Genomic DNA, 22,982 nt, shown 5'->3' with positions numbered 1-22,982 from the left:
GTATCCGTAACACTATGCATGGGATATCAACCAGATTCCTTTTTCTGTCAACAGTCTTTAGACATAGTTTCAGGCTTTTATTTTGAAAAATGAGCGTGAAGGATCACATTGCGTAAGTGGAGAGGTGGGGGCTCTCAGAGTGAGTTTGTGCGCAATTGAGTAAAGCGGCCATTGTTCCTCCCACTGTTATGGAAAAAGCTACACACTCGGTTGATATATAATCAAATATATATTTTAAAAACTACCTGAGGAATGATTATAAAAAACGTTTGCCATGTTTCTGTGGACATTATGAAGACTATTTGGAATTTCCATCTGCGTTGTCGTGACCGCTCTTTCCTGTGAATTTCTGAACATAACGCGACAAACAAACGTTGGTATTTTGGGTATAAAAATAATCTTTATGGAACAAAAGGAACATTTTCTGTGTAACTGGGAGTGAAGTGAAAACTCGTGAGTGAAAACATCCGAAGATCATCAAAGGTAAACGGTTAATTTGATTGCTTTTCTGATTTTCGTGACCAAGCTTCCTGATGCTAAGTGTACATAATGCTATGCTAGGCTATCGATAAACTTACACAAACGCTTGATTACTTTCGCTGTAAAGCATCATTCAAAATCAAAACTGAGACGACAGGGTGATTAACAAAAGGCTAAGCTGCGTTTCACAATATTGCACTTGTGATTTCATGAATATGAATATTTTCTAGTAATATTATTTGACTGTTGCGCTATGCTATTCAGCGGTTGCTGACAAATGATCCCGCTACAGGGATGTGTGCGTCAAGAAGTTAAGGAAATTCCTAGACAGGATTTTTTTTCTCCCTTTTTGCAGACAGCTACAGTTAATAATAGGCTAGCTAGTAGGTGTCACGACTTCCACCGGTTGGTCCCTCTCCTTGTTCGGGCAGTGTTCGGCGGTCGACGTCACCGAACTTCTAGCCATCTCTGATCCATTTTTCATTTTCCATTGGTTTTGTCTTGTCTTCCCTCACACCTGGTTCCAATCCCATCGATTACACGTTGAGTATTTAACCCTCTGTTTCCCTCAAGTCTTTGTCAGTGATTGTTTGGTTGTATGTTATGTGCAAGTTATGTTCTGGTGTGCGACGGGTTTTGTATCCACTTTTATTATTTTGTATATTTTGGTTTTCTGAGTTTGAGGGGCACGTCCAGGAGCATGCAGTTATGCTTCACCATGACCCGCTGGGAGAGACAGGAGATCTTCCAGCACCTCCACCAGCACAACCGGGTCTCTCCTGAGTGCCCCTTTCCCATCTGAACCCAGTGGGATCCGTCTATCCTGCCCCAGGAGTACGACGGAGGGCTGCGAACTGCCAGGTGTTACCTGTAACTGGCCACCGTCCACCCGGCTCCATCGGGCCGTGAGAGGGTGTCCTCCTCGTCTCGTGCCTCACCCGGAGAGCCCTGGAGTGGGCCAATGCCGTGTGGAGGGAGATGCGGCGTTGGACCAGTTTGAGGAGTTCACCCGCCATTTCTGGGAAGACTTCACCACCCGCCCGAGGATACAGAGGCGGGTGAGCGCCTCTACCATCTGAGGCAGGAGACGAGGAGCGCCAGGAGTTTGCCCTGGAGTTCAGGACCCTGGCTGCCAGCGCAGGATTGAACAACAGGGCCTTGATCGACCATTAGCACTGCAGTCTGCGTGAGGACGTCCGTCGGGAGCCGGCCTGCAGAGACACCACCCTCAAGTTTGACCAGCAGGTGAACCTGTCCATCCGGCTGGACAACCTGCTGGCTACTCGCGGACGTTCAGATCGGGTTCTGGTGGTTCCATCCTCCCCTTCCCCTCTCTGATACCCATGGAGCTGGGAGGGGCGGTGCGCAGGGAGACCGGAGGGCTTCCCGCTCGTGCTCCATCTGTGGCCGCAGAGATCACACTGCCGGTCGGTCCCGGGTTGGTTCCTCTGGGAATCGAGGCAGCAGGCAGGGAGCTCTGGCGTCACCCCAGGTGAGATGGCACCATTCTCACCCAGAGCCCATCTATTGCACATATGTTTGTGTCCGTCACGTTCCCTGAGTTTTCCCCGCATTCCCAGCATAAGGTGCTCGTCGATTCAGGCGCGGCTGGGAATTTTATTTCTAGAGCTTTAGCCTGTAGTTTAGGGATCCCCATCATTTCCACGGATGTGCCCTTCCGCGTTCACACCTTAGATAGTCGACCATTAGGGTCAGGGTTGATTAGGGAGGTCACCGCGCCTTTGGGCATAGTGACGCAGGAGGGTCATATGGAGAGAATTAGTCTCTGCCTTATTGACTCTGTTGCGTTTCCCAGGTGCTGGGCCTACCCTGGTTAGCTTGTCATAACCCCATTGTTTCTTGCCCACAGAGGGCTCTCACGGGGTGTGGTCACGAGAGTGCTCACGAGAGTGCTCAGGTAGGTGTTTAGGGGTTCCCATTGGTGCTACTACGGTGGAGACCAGGTCTGACTATCGGGTCTGAATCAGATCACTGTGAGGTATAGTTACCCGCTACCGCTCATAGCCACAGCGTTAGAGTCAATGCACGGGGCGCTTCTTCACGAAATTAGATATCAGGAGTGCTTACAACCTGGTGCGTATCTGAGAGGGAGACGAGTGGAAGACGGCTTTCAGTACCACCTCTGGGCACTATGAGTACCTCGTAATTCCGTACGGATTGATGAATGCGCCATCAGTCTTCCAAGCCTTTGTATACAAGATTTTCAGGGACCTGCACGGGCAGGGTGTAGTGGTGTATATTGATGACATTTTGATATACTCCGCTACATGCCTGAGCATGTGTCCCTGGTGCGCAGAGTGCTTGGTCGCCTGTTGGAGCATGACCTGTACGTCAAGGCTGAGAAATGTCAGTTCTTCCGTCTCCTTCCTAGGGTATCGCATTTCCACTACAGGGTGGAGAACGAGAGTGACCGCATTGCAGCCGTGCGTGGTTGGTCGACTCCCACCACGGTAAAGGAGGTGCAGCAGTTCTCAGTGTTTGCCAACTACTACCGGAGGTTTATCCAGGGTTTTGGTCAGGTAGTGGCTCCCATTACCTCACTGCTGAAGGGGGGTCCGGTGCACTAGCAGTAATCAGCTGAGGTGGACAGGGCTTTTAGTCACCTGAGGGCTCTGTTTACCTCGGCTCCCGTGTTGGCCCATCGGGATCCCTCTTCGGCGAGCATAGTGGAGGTGGACGCGTCCAAGGCTGGGATAGGAGCTGTGCTCTCTCAGCGCTCAGTTACGCCACCGAAGCTCTGCCCTGTGCCTTCTTCTCAAAGAAGCTCAGCCCGGGGAGCGAAACTATGATATGGGGGACCGGGAGCTGTTGGCTGTCATCAAGGTCTTGAAGGCGTGGAGATATTGGCTTGAGGTGGCTAGACACCTTTTTCTCATCTAGACTGACCACTGCAATCTGGAGGACATCCGGGCGGCGAAGAGACTGAACCCTTGCCAGACAAGGTGGACCATGTTTTTCACCTGTTTTGTGTTTACCCTTTCCTACAGACCAGGCTCCTAGAACGTTAAGGCAGACGCATTGTCCCGGCTGTATGACACAGAGGAGCGGCCCATGGATCCTACTCCCGTACTCCCAGCCTCTTGCCTGGTGGTACCGGTAGTGTGGGAGCTGGACGCGGACATTGAGCAGGCGTTGTGCAGAGCCCGCTTCCCGCCAGTGTCCAGCTGGGCGTCTGTACGTCCGCCTGCTGTCCGCGACCGGCTGACCTATTGGGCCTACATGTCACCCTCCTCTGGTCATCCTGGGTTTGGTCGGAAAGTACGCTGTTTTAGTGGGAAGTACTGGTGGCCCACTTTGGCTAAGGATGTGAGGGTTTATGTTTCCTCTTGCTCAAATGGCTGCGCCCCGTGTAAGGCTCCTAGGCACCTGCCCAGAGGTAAGTTACAACCCTTACCCATTCCACAACGGCCGTGGTCGCACCTGTCGGTAGATTTCCTGACCGATCTTCCTCCTTCACAGGGTAACACCACGATCCTGGTCGTTGTGGATCGTTTTTCTAAGTTCTGTCATCTCTTCCCTTTGCCCGGTCTCCCTACAGCCCTACAGACTGCGGAGGCCCTGTTTAAAGACGTCTTCCGGCACTACGAGGTGCCTGAAGATATAGTGTCTGATCGGGGTCCCCAGTTCATGTCGAGGGCCTGGAAGGTGTTCATGGAACGTCTGGGGGTCTCGGTCAGCCTTACCTCAGGTTTGCACCCCGAGAGTAACGGGCAGGTAGAGAAAGTTAACCAGGATGGGGGTATATTTCTGAGGTCTTATTGCCAGGACCGGCCGGGGGAGTGGGCAGCGTTCGTGCCCTGGGCAGAGATAGCCCAGAACTCGCTCCGCCACTCCTCCACTAATCTCTCTCCCTTCCAGTGTGTATTGGGGTATCAGCCGGTTCTGGCTCCTTGGCATCAGAGTCAGACCGAGGCTCCTGTGCTGGACGACTGGTTCCGGTGCGAAGAGGTAACATGGGCCACCCATGTCCACCTTCAGCAAGCTCTGCTGCGCCAGAAAGTTGGTGCAGACCACCGTCACCGCAGTGAGGCCCCGGTGTTTGCACCGGGGGACCGGGTCTGGCACTCGACCCGAAACCTGCCCCGAGCCTGTCCTGTCGGAAGCTGGGTCCGTGGTTTGTCGGGCCATTTAAAGTCCTGAGGAGAGTGAACAAGGTTTGTTACAGGTTTCCGCTCCCCCGATTACCGAATTAACCCCTCGTTCCATGTATCTCTCCTCAGGACGGTGGTGGCTGGCCCGCTCCAGGAGTCTGAGGTGCGGGATGTTCCTCCGCCCCTCTGGACATCGAGGAGCCCCGGTGTACTCTGTTGAATCACCATACTGGATTCGAGACGCCAGGCGAGGGGCCTTCAGTACCTTGTGGACTGGGAGAGGTATGGTCCGGAGGAGAGGTGCTGGGCTCTGGTGAGGACGTGTTGGATCCTTCAATGCTGCGGGAGATCCACCGTCTCCATCCGGGGGAGGGGGTTCTGCTACGACTTCCGCAGAAGTCGGTCCCTCTCCTTGTTCGGGCGGTGTTCGGCGAGCGACGTCACCGACCTTCTAGCCATCGCTGATCCATTTTTCATTTTCCATTGGTTTTGTCTTGACTTCCTTTACACCTGGTTCCAATCCCATCGATTACATATTGAGTATTTAACCCTCTGTTTCCCCTTCATGTCCTTGTCGGTGATTGTTTGATTGTATGTTATGTGCAAGATATGTTCTGGTGTGCGACGGGTTTTGTACCCACTTTTGTTATTCTGTATATTTTGGTTTTCTGAGTTTTGTGAGTACTTATTAAACAATGTTTATACCAAGGTCGTTCTCCTGCGCCTGACTTTCCTGCCACCAGCACAAGTTTTGGTAGCAGCGCACTGAATAATTGTAGCTAGTTGGCTAAGCTTCGATCAGCACGGATATCCGAAACTGTCTGGGCACTGTCAAGAGCAAAATAATTGAGGACCACCATATCGAAAGCCATGCCAAGCTCAACGAACAGCCTGCAGGACCGACCACCAAGGTTGAGGAGCCTAGCAGCAAATGTAATACCTGCCCATCCCCCACACCACCTGCTGACCGACAAGATTGAGAAGGGCCAGCTTAGCGCCCGCAGCACGAGGGTAACACACAACAAGCACCTGCACCTCCGTTACCCCAGCCACTAGACCTGACGACCTGTTGAATCTAATCGAAACTGAACCAGTGGAATCAGAGTTTATTTTGACTCGGCCCCACTCAGGGTTCTTCAAAGATACAGCGGGCCTTCGTCATCAATGACGACTGTGCTGTTGGCACTGATATGCAATTAACACTTTGGGGGCATCTACAGCAATGTACGAAATTCCTTCTCCACCCTGAAGAACGTATTCAGTGAACACAGAGCATGTTACGTCAACGAAAAGCCCAGCTTGTCCAGCTGGCATTTGTGAGGGGACCTGACAAGTACATTTTGCCAGGAAGGAGAATGGAATCAGAAACTTCTCTTGAGGTTCAACACTGCATCGGGAGGCTGCTGCAACTCGTCTAAATGGTAAGTTACAACCTTGACCAGAATGATTTATTCATTGGTTTTCCCTCATGTAAGCCTACTGGTTGTTTGGCAAATGTTTGTATAGTATAGTTTAGGCTTTTGCTTTTACATTAATGGATATTTTAGGCTTTTGCTTTTACATCAATGGATATTTTAGATGTGATTCCTGTGATCTGTGATTCCTAATGTCATTGTTTGCTTTTGCGGATGTAATTTCTATTGACAGATATACAGCTTTGCTTTTATTTGATGGGTATAGGGACAATGACCAATGGGAAAATTGGTCGTACTCTGAGGTGAGCCCTGGTGCAGTCCTCCTGTTGTCCTGGCTATCCACTATGGTGGTGCTGAATTTGGCAGCGCATCTAACGTTATCCTTTCATCGCGCTGACTGGCGGTAACCTTCTGTCCATGGTCCTAAATCGATGGTTATGGTGTGTGCTGTTTTAATGAGCGCATCTTGGGCTCCATGGGGCTTCTCTTCAACATTGCTTGCTTTCTCGTGAACAAAATGACAGTGTATATGGCTGAATTTCAGATAGGCCTAGATTTTTGTACATTTTGCATGTCGCAGTAGTAGGACTAATACCGTGTGTAGCCTACTAAAACAAGTAGGAAAACGTTCACTCTGTTGTGATTAATTTGCATTACACACAGTCGCTGTGTGACAGGCTACTGTAAAAGTGATGTCAGACCTATGAAAACGACACACTTAGCCTACTTTACCGCCCCCTCCCTGCTCTCTTGCTATAGCTTGTGTGTGTAACAAACTCTCCCACACAGAAAATATTGCGCACCTGGAGAAGTGGTGTCTTAGTTACGCTCATGGCATAGTGTCACACATTCGACAGCATTGAAGATTATGGTTATAATGATCCAAGTTTAATCTATGAATCTTTGATAGCCTAGTGGTGCTCATCTTGCCGAGCTGCCATGTTCGTGTTGGTATGTGCAAAGCATGTGTAGGCAGGCCTATGGCAGCTACGTTTGCATTTGCGATACACTTGTATGGCGCATATCTTTGTGCTATTATATAAGACGGTACATTTCAGATACATTTTTTGTACATTTAAACAGTAGTAGGACCAATCTTGTTTTAAAGCATTACTACTCGTGCCACCCATGGATTTAAATGCCCCCCAGTCATGTCATCCTGGAGTAACTCACCTCCATTGCACAAAGTTTGTCACTCAGAAGATGGAGGGAAACAAAGTTCACTTCCTTTCGGTCTTACAAGGTGGCTTACTGACTCCATTGTGTTATAAGAGCAGAGATTTTTATGGGAGTGGGCTCTCCTAAAAACAGACAGCATAGTCTTTCTGAATTTAAAAGCACATAAAAATGTTGGGAAAAATGTGACTCTGAAAATGTCCGCCTAACTGTATAGTTTAGGTGCACCCATATTAAAATACATTTACAGTTGAAGTCGGAAGTTTACATACACTTAGGATGGAGTCATTAAAACTTGTGGAAAATTCCAGAAAATTATGTTGTGGCTTTAGAAGCTTCTGATAGACTAAGTGACATCATTTGAGTCAATTGGAGATGTACCTGTGGATGTATTTCAAGGCCTACCTTCAAACTCAGTGCCTCTTTGCTTGACATCATGGGAAAATCAAAAGAAATCAGCCAAGACCTCAGAAAAATAATTGTAGACCTCCACAAGTCTGGCTCATCCTTGGGAGCAATTTCCAAACGACTGAATGTACCACGTTCATCTGTACAAGCAATAGTACACAAGTATAAACACCATGGGACCATGCAGCCGTCATATTGCTCAGGAAGGAGACGTGTTCTGTCTCCTAGTGATGAACGTACTTTTGGTTTGAAAAGTGCAAATCAATCCCAGAACAACAGCAAAGGACCTTGTGAAGATGCTGGAGGAAACAGGTACAAAATTATCTATTTTCACAGTAAAACGAGAGCTATATTGACTTAACCTGAAAGGCTACTCAGCAAGGAAGAAACCACTGCTCCAAAACCGCCATAAAAAAGCCAGACTACGGTTTGCAACTGCACATGGGGACAAAGATTGTACTTTTTGGAGAAATGTCCTCTGGTCTGATGAATCAAAAATAGAACTGTTTGGCCATAATGACCATCTTTATGTTTGGAGGAAAAGGGGGAGGCATGCAAGCCGAAGAACACCATCTCAACCGTGAAGCACAGGGGGTGGTAGCATCATGTTGTGGGGGTGCTTTGCTGCAGGAGGGACTTGTGCACTTCACAAAATGAATGGCATCATGAGACAGGAAAATTATGTGACTATATTGAAGCAAAATCTCAAGACATCATCAGGAAGTTAAAGCTTGGTCGCAAATGGGTCTTCCAAATGGACAATGACCCCAAGCATTCTTCCAAAGTTGTGGCATTATGGCTTAAGGACAACAAAGTCAAGGTATTGGAGTGGCCATCACAAAGCCCTGACCTCAATCCTATAGAAAAAGTGTGGGCAGAACTGAAGAAGCATGTGCTAGCAAGGAGGCCTACAAACCTGACTCAGTTACACCAGCTCTGTCAGGTGAAATGGGCCAAAATGCACTTATTGTGGGAAGCTTGTGGAAGGCTACCCGAAACGTTTGACCCAAGTTAAACAATTGAAAGGCAATTTTACCAAATACTAATTGAGTGTATGTAAACTTCTGACCCACTGGGAATGTGATGAAATAAATAAAAGCTGAAATAAATCACTCTCTCTAATATTATTCTGACATTTGACATTCTTAAAATAAAGTGGTAATCGTAACTGACCTAAAACAGGGAATTTTTACTTGGATTAAATGTCAGGAATTGTGAAAAACTGAGTTTAAATGTAGTCGGCTAAGGTGTATGTAAACTTTCGACTTCAACTCTAGCTGTGTGTACCAGGACACCGTACCAAACAGCCTTTGGATCGTCAAAAGTGGATAGGTCTTGTCGCTGCCTTATGTGCCAGTAGGATGTAGGTAAGTAAGCCATGTTTGTTGTGGCGGTAGGGAGGGGAACAGGGTGAGAGTTGTCCAGTTTGTGCTCTTACCATCAGAGACAGGGGTGAGGGGTTGTGAGTGTAGAGGAGCCATTGAGCAGTGTCTGCTGATGCCTCTTATTAGGCTGTGTGTGCATGCCAAACATTGGCACACACAGCTACCCAATTTAGGAATCAAAAAGCCCTCTGTTTGGGCTTTTCAACTGCTCCTTTGTCTACTCTGTGATTTTGTCTCATCCAGCCGGTTTGCTCCCCATAAATGGCAATGGTAAAAAGTGCATTTGTTGTTTTTCAGTTTAATTGACCTCAAATTCCGAGCAGATTTCTTTTATTTTTTTGTACATAAGCACAGGTCTAGGGGAAAACCTTTTTTCCCCCTAAAGTTGTCATGCAGAATATACAATAAATGCTTATTTCTGTTTAGAGACCACAGCCACTGGTGTCTACTGTCTACAGTGCTCTGTGGTGTGGCTGGTATCTCTTTGCAGGTCCCCTTGTGTTTGACCTTTATCGATAACCAGACACTGTCTATCTTCACATTGTTTGGCTCCATTGAAGTGTTTAATGAGATCTGTTTAAACAATGTGTGTGGTGTGATTAGGCAAGGTCAATGGCAAGGTTGATCTTTGTCACTGCTGTTCTGAGCCTGAAATGGAGATAGCTCTTTTCTGAGTGTCAAGAGAATGCTTCTCAGTATCTGCTGCCAGTTCCAGTAAAAGCTAATGGGTGAGTGTGTTGGGCAGATTATTTTGTCAATCGACTCATCAGACCTATACTCACTCAGAGCGAGTGTGCAAAGCTGTTATCAAGGCAAAGGGTGGCTACTTTGAAGAATCTCAACTATAAGATATATTTTGTTTTGTTTAACACTTGTTTGGTTACTACAGGATTCCACATGTGTTATTTCATAGTTTTGATGTCTTCACTATTATTCTACATAGTAAAAAAAATAGTTCAAATAAAGAAAATGAGAAGGTGTGTCCAAACTTTTGACTGGTACTGTATGTAAATGTGGTATTTCAGATTTTACATTTTTTTATAAATTAGAAAAAAAAGGAGAAAAAAAAGAGGATTTTGCTTTGTCATTATTGGTTATTGTGTATCGATTGATTTAATCCATTTTAGAATGATTTAATCCATTTTAGAATAAGGCCGTAACCCAACAAAATGTGGAGAAAGTCAAGGGGTTTGAATACTTTCCGACAGCACTGTATTAAAGCAAAAATGCCAGTGAACCTGGGAGTTATCAGTATGACAACTCCCAACAAGGGCCAGGATACAGCTCTTGGAGGGAGTTGTCACACGATAATTCCGGGATTGTGTTTGAGAGCATTATTGCTTTTCTAAAACAGTTGCCAACATATTTCTAAAATATGAATGCATTTCTTTTCCGTAAAACATTATTTTAACTAGGGATGCACAATATCGAACATATCGGAATCGGCCGATATTAGCTAAAAATGCCAACATCGGTATCGGCCCGATGTCTAGTTTAACGCCGATGTGCAAAACCGATGTCAAAGCTGACGTGCCTATTTAACGTAGGTGCATGACGTAATGACGGCAAGTAAAATGTGGGAAAATTAAGTGTATAGGCTTTTTTTCCAAGGGAGATGAAGTTGAGTTTCCTGCCTGGGCTGCGTGAGAGTGGAATTATGACATAACCATGCCATTGTATTTTGTGGGAGTTGTTGTCCCACATATCAACCAATTAGCATCCAGGGTCCAAACAACCCATTTTATAATGCAATGTGTTCTATTTAATTCTATGATTCCAACAACCAGAATGTCATAGTGATATCCTCATTCTGAGAAAGGAATTATTCAAAGCAACCATGACAACAAACACACACACAAGGCTGGTTAGCTACCATGTTATCTGGCTAGCCGCTGACAATGTCTTAACTTTAGAAATGTTTTATTCATTATTACAGGAAAATAAATCCATAACAAGATTCATTATTAACAAGTTAATGACGAGCTAATTTCAGTGAGTAGAATTTTAGAATGTGCACTCTCATCGCTGTCTCAGTCAGTTAACCATGACAATGGATGCAGTGACAGGGTCAAAGTTGAATTTTTTTCAAAAATCTGCGACAAGGAAACCGACAGTCCCAGTGACGGTCTAAAGACATTGTAATTATCTACAGACATGTCGATAGACAAAGTATTAACCAGCCTAGTCTACCCTTTCCTGCAGTCAAATAACGAAGTGGCCTCATGGATGGAATTAATCAACATTATTATTGTTCGTTTTTTACACCGAAAGTCCGGTCAAACGTTTTTTAGATGTTTCAGTCTTCTGAGATGTATATAAAGTGTAATGTTGGGATGCAAACAAAAAAATGTAACACATTTCAACTCTATATCTGAGATGGTACAGGTGTCTTCTTTTTTTAAGCCCATAACTAAGTGTGTGAGGTGTATACTTTTGTTTCAAAGTAGATTTGTTTAAGACTACCAAGAAACACTCTGTGTGACCCTGTTTTAGCCCGCTGTAGTAAAAGGCTAAGAAGGAATATTTGCTATTAGAGGGCCAGTCCAGTCCAGGATTGCAGGTTTGATAGCTTGACCTACCACACATCCCCCCTTCCTTCTCCCTGTGTCCTACTTGACCAAGCAGGTGAGGGTACAGTTGCAGAGAGTCAATGGTATCTTAGCCGGTCTAGTGGTTCCAGATCTCTTTTGGCTGTTTAGCCAACTATGGGTGTTGTCTGCCAAACATACTGTATGTCTTAGGAGTTGGGTATACTGCACCAACAGATCTGCGACCAGGCTAGTGGCACCTTGGGTCTGCTGAGAGGTCTGACCGACTGACACACCTCTGGCTCTGGTCCCTGGCCCAGAGAAAATAAGAGGTCCTGTTTCAGAGGGACAAAGAGGGGCTTGGCCCCGACTCTGATCACTGTCTCGGAATATCATCATTGGTCTGATCACTGTGTCTGACTCTGAAAGCCTGAGTGGCATGTTGACCTAGTCAGGCTAGTCAGCCACAACACTCAGAATGAGAGCCCATAGCAGTTCAACACAGTCCAATCAAGCCTAGATAAACGGATACTTGGATATCAGAACGCCACAGCCTGCAGAGCTAGTTAGGAAGGGCTGATAATCCTGCATGTGTTTCACTTCTTAGTTAGTTCAAAGGAAGGATTTCATCAGGCTTAGCCAGCTAGCTACAGTGTCAGCTGTTGGGCTTTTACAGAAAAGACCTTCAAATTGCTTCTAAATGCTCAGCTGATCCCCCTCGAAGTAATGCCGGTGTTGGGTTGCAAATGTCACAGGGTGCCACAACTTATTTATCAGATTTTATTTTCAATGTATTTCCCTTGAGCTGTGGTGATTACAGGGGTTTACATACAGTCCATCTACACAGACTGTCACAGACTGTATAGGGTTCTTCGGCTGTCCCCATAGGAGAACCCTTTGAATAACCCTTTTTGGTTCCAGCTAGAACCCTTTTGGGTTCTACATAGAACCCAAAATGATTCTACCTGGAATCCACCAGGGAACCTGGAATGAGAAAAGGTTATTTTATGGGGACAGCTGATAAATGAATGAAAAGGGACAGCTGATAAATGAATGAAAAGGGACAGCTGATAAATGAATGAAAAAGGACAGCTGATAAATGAATGAAAAGGGACAGCTGATAAATTAATGAAAAGGGACAGCTGATAAATTAATGAAAAGGGACAGCTGATAAATGAATGAAAAAGGACATCTGATAAATGAATGAAAAGGGACAGCTGATAAATGAATGAAAAGGGACAGCTGATAAATTAATGAAAAAGGACAGCTGATAAATTAATGAAAAGGGACAGCTGATAAATTAATGAAAAGGGACAGCTGATAAATGAAAATGGCGCCGGAAGAATTGGCAGCAGTTTTACGGGCGCCCAACCAATTGTGCTGCTACTGTTATTTTTCACTGTCTTTTTACTGTTGTTTTTGTTTCTTTACTTACTTATTGTTCACCTAATACCTTTTTTACACTATTGGTTAGAGCCTGTAAGTAAGCATTTCACTGTAAGGTCTACACCTGTTGTATTCGGCGCACATGACAAATATACTTTGATTTGAAGAACCTTTTTGGAACCCTTTTTTCTAAGAGTGTATGTGTCTGCTTGGTGGTAGGGAGTTGTTATTTTTCATGTGATGTTACCAAGTGGCTTGTAGTAAAGGTGCGCTATCTCTGAACAATTTATCTACAAAAGGGTATTGGTCGGGGGTATTTAGGATAGCTTATTGCAGATCATGCATTTAGGCCAAGGCCTATGTATTGCTGTCTTGGTAAGGGACACCTAATTCAAAAGTATGATGGCAAGTTATTTTAAGGAGAGAGTAGTATTCTCTGGAACAGGAACCGAAATCAGCCTCCAGTGATGAGGGGTGTTGGGAAATCCATAGGGCGTAAGGGAAGTGTGTTTACTGTGTGTGAAACCTAGAGTCAAAGCTCACTCACCCGCTCTATACACACACACACACACGCACGCACGCACGCACACACACACACACACACACACACACACACACACACACACACACACACTGCTCCTGTCCCAGGTCTTTTGAACATTTTAGAGTCTGTCTCTCAACTTTGTGTTCTGTCTCTAACTTAGTGTTCTCTTTCTTTCTCTCTCTCTTTCTTTCTCTCCATTGCTCCCCCCCTCTCTCCCCTTATCTCTCTCTCCCTCTCTCTCCCCCTATCTCTCTCTCTCTCCCTCTCTCTCCCCTTATCTCTCTCTCTGTCTCTCTCTGTATTTCTCTCTCACATGTCTGAGTCAGACAGAGGAAGTAAAAATAGAGCCACATTGCATTGTGTATATATAGCAGAGCAGGGCCCGGGCTCCCAGGCTGAACTGTTGGTTTGGGGGAGCTTTATGCCCAGTGGAGCGGCACACTGACTTTATACTTCACTCTAGTCGCACTGCTCAGTGGATAGAGTTGTGTGTGTGTAGAGGAGTGTTAATGTGTGTGTCTCTGCGGCTGTGTGTGCGGTACAGGAGCTGCTGAGCCGGACCTCATTGGAGACCCAGAAACTGGATCTGATGGATGAGGTTTCCTACCTGAAACTGAAGCTGGTCGACATGGACGAGGAACAGAACCACAACGACAGCAGCGAGGACCAGCAGAACAAAGCTGAGGTACGGTACTGTAGTACAGGCTGGGAGGAGGGGAGAGGATGGGTGTGTAAGAATCACAGACTCTGGGCTGGTTTACCATAAAACTTGACTTAAACTCAGCCTGTTCTGAAAATGAATGGCACTGTTTTCTCCACTCAGGGCTTTGTATGGTGGCACCATTTTCCCTCAGCTGTTAGTAAGATTCACACAAAGCCCTATGAAGTAAGCCAACTTTGTGTATTTGCTAGTTAGAGTAGGATGGAATGCCAAGTGAAAAACATCATTCCATTAATAAGGAGTTTGGTCTCAGTGAGGTCTCTCTGTGCCTTTACCACTCTAGCCCCAAAGTGTAGCAACAAACGGTAACACTTTACTTGACACCCAGCATCATAACAGCTGACATAACTCATAATAATAATATCATAATATGGTAATAACACTGTCATGACCCTATATTTACACCTGTAGTGACATACAACACATGACCAAAAGTATGTGGAGACCTGATCGTCGAAAATCTCATTTCAAAATCATGGGCATTACTATGGAGTTGGTCCCCCCTTTGCTGCTATAACAAACTCGACTCTTCTGGGAAGGCTTTCCACGACGTTGTAACATTGCTGCAGGGACTTGCTTCCATTCAGCCACAAGAGCATTAGTGACGTCGAGCATTGATGTTGGGCGATTAGGCCTTGCTCGCAGTCGGCATTCCAAATCATCCCAAAGGTGTTCGATGGGGTTGAGGGCAGGGCTCTGTGCAGGCCTGTAAAGTTCTTCCACACCGATCTCGACAAACCATTTCTGTATGTACGGCGCTTTGTGCACAGGGGCATTGTCATGCTGAAACAGGAAAGCAAACTTCCCCAAACTGTTGCCACAAAGTTGGAAGCACAGAATTGTCTAGAATGTCATTGTATTCTGTAGCGTTAAGTTTACGTTTACTGGAACTAAGGAGCCTAGCCCGAATCATACAAATCAGCAAAGAACATGATTTCTCCTGCACCAAACTTTACAGTTGGCACTGTGCATTGGGGCAGGTAGTGTTCCCCTGGCATCCGCCAACACCAGATTCGTCCATCGGATTGCCAGATGGTGTAGAGTGATTAATCACTCCAGAGAACGTGTTTCCACTGCTCTAGAGTCCAATGGTGGCGAGCTTTACACCACTCCAGCCGACGCTTGGCATTGCACATTGTGATCTTAGGCTTGTGTTCGGCTGCTCGGCCATGGAAACCCATTTCATAAACCTCCCGACGAACAGTTATTGTACTGACGTTGGTTCAAGAGGCAGTTGGAACTTGGTAGCGAGTGTTGCAACCGAGGACAGACAATTTTTATGCGCTTCAGCACTCTGCGGTCACGTTCTGTGAGCTTGTGAGGCCTATCACTTCACGGCAAAGCCGTTGTTACTCCTAGACGTTTCCACTTCACCATTACAGCACTTACAGTTGACCGGGGCAGCTCTAGCAGGTAGATATTTGACGAACTGACTTGTTGGCTAGGTGGCATCCTATGCCGATGCCACGTTGAAAGTCACTGAGCTCTTTAGTAAGGCCATTCTACTGCCAATGTTTGTCTGTGGAGATTGCATGGCTGTGTGCTTGATTTTATACACACATTTTAAGGGGTGTCCACATACTTTTGTATATATAGTGTATATTACATTATTTTATGGCTCGTTATGACACCTACATAAGAGTGTCAAAACCTACATTTATTCAATGTATTTTTTCCCTGCCAAGAAGTTTCCTTTCATTTGAAAGTTTGTTTCTTAGGTCCTTTGTTGATGTAATGAATTCTTTACCGTCATGTTTTTTAATCATCATATTTTCAACAACTTCCCGAAAATACACTTTATAACACTGTCATGAAGCATTATGACCATCCTGTGTCACTTTACTTGGACTAAGAAAATGCACTTTATGACATTATCAAGAACCATTATGACCATCATACTCATATATCCAGATAGGCCTATCCCGTACATGCCCATATATCAGTCATTAGTCAAAAAGAGGGTGTATTGTCCTGCTCCTGAAATCTGCTCCTGCATTTGTCCCAGTCATCAGCAACAGAGCATTGGGGTAGTAGGTGCATGTCTGACATTAATTTGTGTGCAATTACAATGATAATGTAATATTATTGTAACAACGTTCGTCTGTTGTATGAAGAGAGTCAGACCGAAATGCAGCGTGTAGGTTACTCATGACTTTAATGAAGATAAATGCGGTACATGAAATAACTGTATAAGAAAACAACAAACGGAACGTGAACTAATTACAGCCTATCTGGTGACTAACACAGAGACAGGTACAAACACCCACAAAATACAACGCGAACTCAGGCTGCCTAAATACGGTTCCCAATCAGAGACAACGATAAGCAGCTGACTCCAATTGAGAATCGCCTCAGGCAGCCAAGCCTAACTAGACACACCCCTAATCATACACAATCCCAAATACTACAAACCCCAATACGAAAACGCAACATATAAACCCATGTCACACCCTGGCTACCCAAACATATACCAAAAACACAAAATATAATGACCAGGGTGTGACAGAACCCCCCCCCCCCCTAAGGTGCGGACTCCGGGACGCACCTCAAGAGCATAGGGAGGGTCCGGGTGGGCGTCAGTCCATGGTGGCGGTTCTGGCTCGGGACGTGGACCCCACTCCATTAATGTCCTATTTCCTCTCCTTCGCGTCCTGGGATAATCCACTTTCTCCGCCGACCATGGCCTAATAGTCCTCACCCTGATCCCCACATAACTGAGGGGCAGCTCGGGACCGAGGGGCAGCTCGGGACAGAGGGGCAGCTCGGGACAGAGGGGCAGCTCGGGACAGAGGGGCAGCTCAGGACAGAGGGGCAGCTCGGGACAGAGGGGCAACTCGGGACAGAGGGGCAGCTCGGGACAGAGGGGCAGCTCGGGACAGAGGGGCATCTCAGGACAGAGGGGCATCTCAGGACAGAGGGGCATCTCGGGACAGAGGGGCAGCCCGGGACAGAGGGGCAGCCCGGGACCGAAGCAGCCCGGTACTGAGGGGAAGCCCGGTACTGAGAGGCAGCCCAGTACAGAGAGGAAGCCTAGTACTGAGAGGAAGCTCAGTACTGAGAGGAAGCTCAGGCAGGTAGTAGGCTCCGGTAAATCCTGGCTGGCTGGTGGAACTGGATGATTCAGGATCTAGAAGATCTTGGCAGACTGGCACTTCTGGCGGATCCTGGGAGACTGGTGATGCTGGGCCGACTGGGAGCACTGGGCAGACTGGGAGCACTGGGCAGACTGGGAGCACTGGCGGCGCTGGACAGACAGGAGACTCCGGCAGTGCAGGAGAGGAGAAAGGCTCTGGCTGCGCTAAACAGGCGGGAGACTCCAACAGCGCAGGAGAGGAGAAAAGCTCTGGCTGCGCTAAACAGGCGAGGTGCACTGGACGCGCTGGGCCAACTGGGAGCGCTGGCGGCGCTGGACAGACAGGAGACTCCGGCAGCGCAGGAGAGGAGAAAGGCTCTGGCTGCGCTGAACAGGCGAGGCGCACTGGAGGCCTGGTGCGTGGTGCTGGAACTGGTGGTACTGGCGCGAGGACACGCACAGGAAGCCTGGTGCGGGAAGCTGCTACCGGAGGACTGGTGTGTAGAGGTGGCTCTGGATAGACCGGACCGTGCAGGCGCACTGGAGCTCTTGAGCACCGAGCCTGCCCAAGCTTACCTGGCTCGATGCCCACTCTAGCCCGGCCAATAGGAACGGCTGGTATGTGTCGTAGCTGGCTCTGCACCCGCACTGGAAACACCGTGCGCTCCATAGCATAACACGGTGCCTGCCCGGTCTCTCTAGCCCAACGGTGAGCACAGGGAGTATGCGCAGGTCTCCTACCTGGCATAACTACTCTCCCCTCTAGCCCCCCCAATACATTTTTTGGGGTGACTTTCCGGTTTCCAACCGCGTCGCCGTGCTGCTTCCTCATACCTGCGCCTCTCCGCTTTAGCTGCTTCTATTTCCTCCTTGGGACGGCGATATTCTCCCGGCTGCGCCAAGGGTCCTTTACCGTCTAATTCCTCCTCCCATGTCCAAATCTCCAAATGGTGCAGTCTCTCCCACTGCAACTGTTCTTCACGATTAACAGGGAGAGTAGGCTCAGGTCTGACTCCTGACTCAGCCACTCTCTCTCTGCGCTTTCCACAGTTACTTTCTGTTTTCGCTCTGTATAGCCGTGCTTTCCTTCTCGAATCCATACGTCTATAGCCCTCCTCCTGCTGTAGGGAATCCCAGGCGGGCTCCTGCACTCGCTCTGGGTCGGCCGCCCACCTGTCGATTTCTTCCCACGTCGTATAATCCCTGCTTCTGCTGTCCATAACGTCCTCCTTCAGATCCTGCCAGTTCACACGCTGCTCGGTCTGTGAGTGGTGGGTGTTTCCGTAACGACGTTCGTCTGTTGTATGAAGAGAGTCAGACCGAAATGCAGCGTGTAGGTTACTCATGACTTTAATGAAGATAAATGCGGTACATGAAATAACTGTATAAGAAAACAACAAACGGAACGTGAACTAATTACAGCCTATCTTTTGTCTAACACAGAGACAGGTACAAACACCCACAAAATACAACGCGAACTCAGGCTGCCTAAATACGGTTCCCAATCAGAGACAACGATAAGCAGCTGACTCCAATTGAGAATCGCCTCAGGCAGCCAAGCCTAACTAGACACACCCCTAATCATACACAATCCCAAATACTACAAACCCCAATACGAAAACACAACATATAAACCCATGTCACACCCTGGCTACCCAAACATATACCAAAAAAAAACAAAATATAATGACCAGGGCGTGACAATTATACATTAAAAAAAATATATGTATAACATATGAACATAAAGATGAAAACTTTTCATGTGGCGTTGGCTGTGTCTGTGTGGGAATCATCAGAGCCTCAGCCCTATCACAAACCTCAGTCTGTCTGTGTGGGAATCATCAGAGCCTCAGCCCTGTCACAACCCTCAGTCTGTCTGTGTGGGAATCATCAGAGCCTCAGCCCTGTCACAACCACAGTCTGTCTGTGTGGGAATCATCAGAGCCTCAGCCCTGTCACAACCCTCAGTCTGTCTGTGTGGGTATCATCAGAGCCTCAGCCCTGTCACAACCCCAGTCTGTCTGTGTGGGTATCATCAGAGCCTCAGCCCTGTCACAACCCCAGTCTGTCTGTGTGGGTATCATCAGAGCCTCAGCCCTGTCACAACCCCAGTCTGTCTGTGTGGGTATCATCAGAGCCTCAGCCCTGTCACAACCCCAGTCTGTCTGTGTGGGTATCATCAGAGCCTCAGCCCTGTCACAACCCCAGTCTGTCTGTGTGGGTATCATCAGAGCCTCAGCCCTGTCACAACCCCAGTCTGTCTGTGTGGGTATCATCAGAGCCTCAGCCCAATCACAACCCCCAGTCTGTCTGTATCATAGAGAATCTGACCATGTGTTAAATAAACATGATTTAGTGTTGTGGACGAACGCTGAGGTCCAGTGCACCCAAACGCCCTCGCTGCCTCAGAAGGCAATATAGAGACTGATAAACAGGGACGGAAATTGGCTGAGACGCGAAAACACGACGGGGCCTAAACGAGATCTTCTGACAGACAAGCAGGCAGATGAGAAATGGCACGGAGCAGAAACGCCGGCTGTATTCAAGAAATTCTGATGAGCAATCATCAACTGAGCATAACACTAAAGACATATGCATAGCAGATCGAATACAATAGTGACATCTGTGGGAAGTCAAATCTCGGTTGTATTTCTAATGAAGTATTGCAATAATCGAGAGCAATCTGACTGTGACATTATGCAGAGTTGTCTTGGGGACAGAGTAAGTTATACTGACTGAGGGGGAACATGTAATGTACACAGCTTGTTGGGTCACGCCTCTCTGCCCCCGTCCCGTAAATCAATGATATCCGGGCAGAGCTGGACTCAATGCAGGTCGTGTTGCCGTGGTAACATGAAACCAGTCTGCATTTGTTTCATCCACAAACACTTGTCCCTGGAAGTGACAGCTGCTGGGCCCCATGCACTAATGGGGAATGGCAGAAATTCACTTGGAACATTCCACAAGTGCAAACACTTTCACTGCCGAGACCTCCCCTCAACCACCAAGCTCAGAGCGTACAGCTATATATAGAGGGGGAGCGTGTGTCTTATCAGCCGTACTGTAAGTGTAACATCATCTGGCACTATCATATGAAACTTCCTCTGTCCACAGGCCTGACATTTCTGTCAGTGTATCCAAGATTAGGACATTAAACCGCTCCTCCCTACTATTCAGGATATGGAGTTGTGCACTACTACTCAGCACGTTAGTGCAGTGGTATTTCAACCTTTTCAGCGGGGACCCCATTTCTGAGAAAATACTTCTTTTTACCTGTCTCCTCCCGTTCATCTACACCAGGGGTGTCAAACTCAATCAGCGTACGGGCCACATTGAAAAAACAGACATAGCCTATTGTGTTTTTTTTTTTTACGTGCAAACAACTGGCCCAAACTGGCCATTGTTTTATTTGAAAAAATATGGCCCTTTATAATGTCCACTTACTAGATGTGCAGAAGATGAACGTAGAGATACTTGGGTGCAAAGGAGCAATAAAATAAATAACAGTATGGGGATCAGGTAGTTGGGTGGGATATTTACAGATGGGCTATGTACAGGTGCAATGATCGGTAAGCTGCTCTGACAGCTGATGCTTAAAGTTAGTGAGGGAGATATAAGTCTCCAACTTCAGCGATTTTTGCAATTCGTTCCAGTCATTGGCAGCAGAGAACTGGAAAGAAAAGTGGCCAAAGGAGGAGTTGGCTTTGGGGGTGACAAGTGAAATATACCTGCTGGAGCGCGTGCTACCTAGACTTATAGATGACCTGGAGCCAGTCGGTTTGGCGATGACTATGAAGTGAGGGCCAGCCAATGAGAGCATACAGGTCGCAGTGGTGAGTAGTGTATGGGGCTTTGGAGGCAAAACAGATGGCACTGTGATAGACTACATCCAATTTGCTGAGTAGAGTGTTGGAAGCTATTTTGTAAATGACATCGCCGAAGTCAAGGATCGGTAGGATAGTCAGTTTTACAAGGATATGTTTGGCAGCATGTGTGAAAGATGCTTTGTTGCGAAATAGGAAGCTGATTCTAGATTTAATTTTGGATTGAAGATGTTTAATTTGAGTCTGGAAGGAGAGTTTACAGTCTAACCCTGAGCATGGCTGAAGTGCACCCATGACCAGCTTGGAAACCAGATTGCATAGCGGAAAAGGTTCGGAGGGATTCGAAATGCTCGATGATCTGTTTGTTCACTTGGCTTCTGAAGACTTTAGAAAGGCAAGGTAGGATAGATACATGTCTGTAACAGTTTGGGTCTAGAATGTCTCCCCTAAGAAGAGGAGGATGACTGCAACAGCTTTCCAATCTTTCGGGATCGCATACGATACGTTAGAGAGGTTGAACAGTCTAGTAATAGCGGTTACAACAATTGCGGCAGATAATTTTAGAAAGAGAGGGTCCAGATTGTCTAGCCCAGCTGATTTGTAGGGGTCCAGATTTTGCAGCTCTTTCAGAACATCAGCTATCTGGATTTGGGTGAAGGAGAAATGGGAGAGACTTGGGCAAGTTGCTGTGGGGGGTGCTGTTGACCGGGGTAGGGGTAGCCAGGTGGAAAGCATAGCCAGACGTAGAAAAATGCTAATTGAAAATCTTCATTATCGTGGATTTATCAGTGGTGACAGTGTTTCCTAGTCTCAGTGCAGTGGGCAGCTGGGAGGAGGTGCTCTTGTTCTCCATGGACTTTACAGTGTCCCAGAACTTTTTGGAGTTTGTGCTACAGGATGCACATTTCTGTTTGAAAAGCTAGCCTTTGCTTTCCTAACTGCCTGTGTATATTGGTTCCTAACTTCCCTGAAAAGTTGCATATCGCGGGGGCTATTCGATGTTAATGCAGTACGCCACAGGATGTTTTTGTGCTGGTGAAGGGCAGTCAGGTCTGGAGTGAACCAAGGGCTATATCTGTTCTTCGTTCTACATATTTTGAATGGGGCATGCTTATTTAAGATGGTGAGGAAAGCACTTTTAAAGACTAACCAGGCATCCTCTACTGACGGAAAGAGGTCACTATACTTCCAGGAAACCCGGGCCAGGTCGGTTAGAAAGGCGTGCTCGCTGAAGTGTTTTAGGGAGCGTTTGACAGTGATGAGGGGTCGTCGTTTGACCGCGGACCCATTACGGACGCAGGCAATGAGGCAGTGATAGCTGAGATCCTGGTTGAAGACAGCAGAGGTGTATTTGGAGGGCAGGTTGGTCAGGATCTATGAGGGTGCCCGTGTTTATGGATTTAGGGTTGTACCTGGTAGGTTCCATAATAATTTGTGTGAGATTGAGGGCATCTAGTTTAGATTGTTGGATGGCCGGGGTGTTAAGCATATCCCAGTTTAGGTCACCTAACAGTACAGACTCTGAAGATAAATGGAGGACAATTAATTCACATATGGTGTCCAGGGCACAGCTGGGGGCTGAGAGGGTCTATAACAAGCGGCAACAGTGAGAGACTTATTTCTGTAAAGGTGGATTTTTAAAAGTAGAAGCTCGAACTGTTTGGGCACAGACCTGGACAGCATGACAGAACTCTTCAGAAGACTGCATCTCCACCCCATTTGGCAGTTCTATCATGGCGGAAAATGTTGTAGTTGGGGTTGGAAATTTCTGAATATTTGGTGGCCTTCCTAAGCCAGGATTCAGACATGGCTAGGACATCAGGGTTGGTGTAGTGTGCTAAAGCAGTGAATAAAACAAAGGGAGGAGGCTTCTGATGTTAATATGCATGAAACCAAGGCTTTTACGGTTAGAGAAGTCAACAAATGATAG

The 22,982-nt window shown here is 47.0% G+C and overlaps 1 protein-coding gene across 7 annotated transcripts in view; it reads left to right on the top strand.

The window, feature by feature from the left end:
* Window positions 1-22,982, top strand: part of LOC124003453 (liprin-beta-2-like) — a 131,282-nt gene that overhangs the window by 72,412 nt on the left and 35,888 nt on the right. For all 7 annotated transcript variants that reach the window (XM_046311725.1, XM_046311734.1, XM_046311740.1 and 4 more), the window contains exon 6: window positions 13,979-14,119. In XM_046311725.1, the coding sequence (XP_046167681.1) occupies window positions 13,979-14,119 (141 nt within the window). The remainder of the gene's footprint in view (window positions 1-13,978; window positions 14,120-22,982) is intronic.

The sequence above is a fragment of the Oncorhynchus gorbuscha genome, linkage group LG02 (genome assembly GCF_021184085.1).
Source record: "Oncorhynchus gorbuscha isolate QuinsamMale2020 ecotype Even-year linkage group LG02, OgorEven_v1.0, whole genome shotgun sequence".
In the NCBI taxonomy this organism is placed as follows: domain Eukaryota; kingdom Metazoa; phylum Chordata; class Actinopteri; order Salmoniformes; family Salmonidae; genus Oncorhynchus; species Oncorhynchus gorbuscha.
The sequence above is the reverse complement of the archived record's forward strand: the minus strand, read 5'-3'. Positions and strand labels throughout refer to the sequence as shown.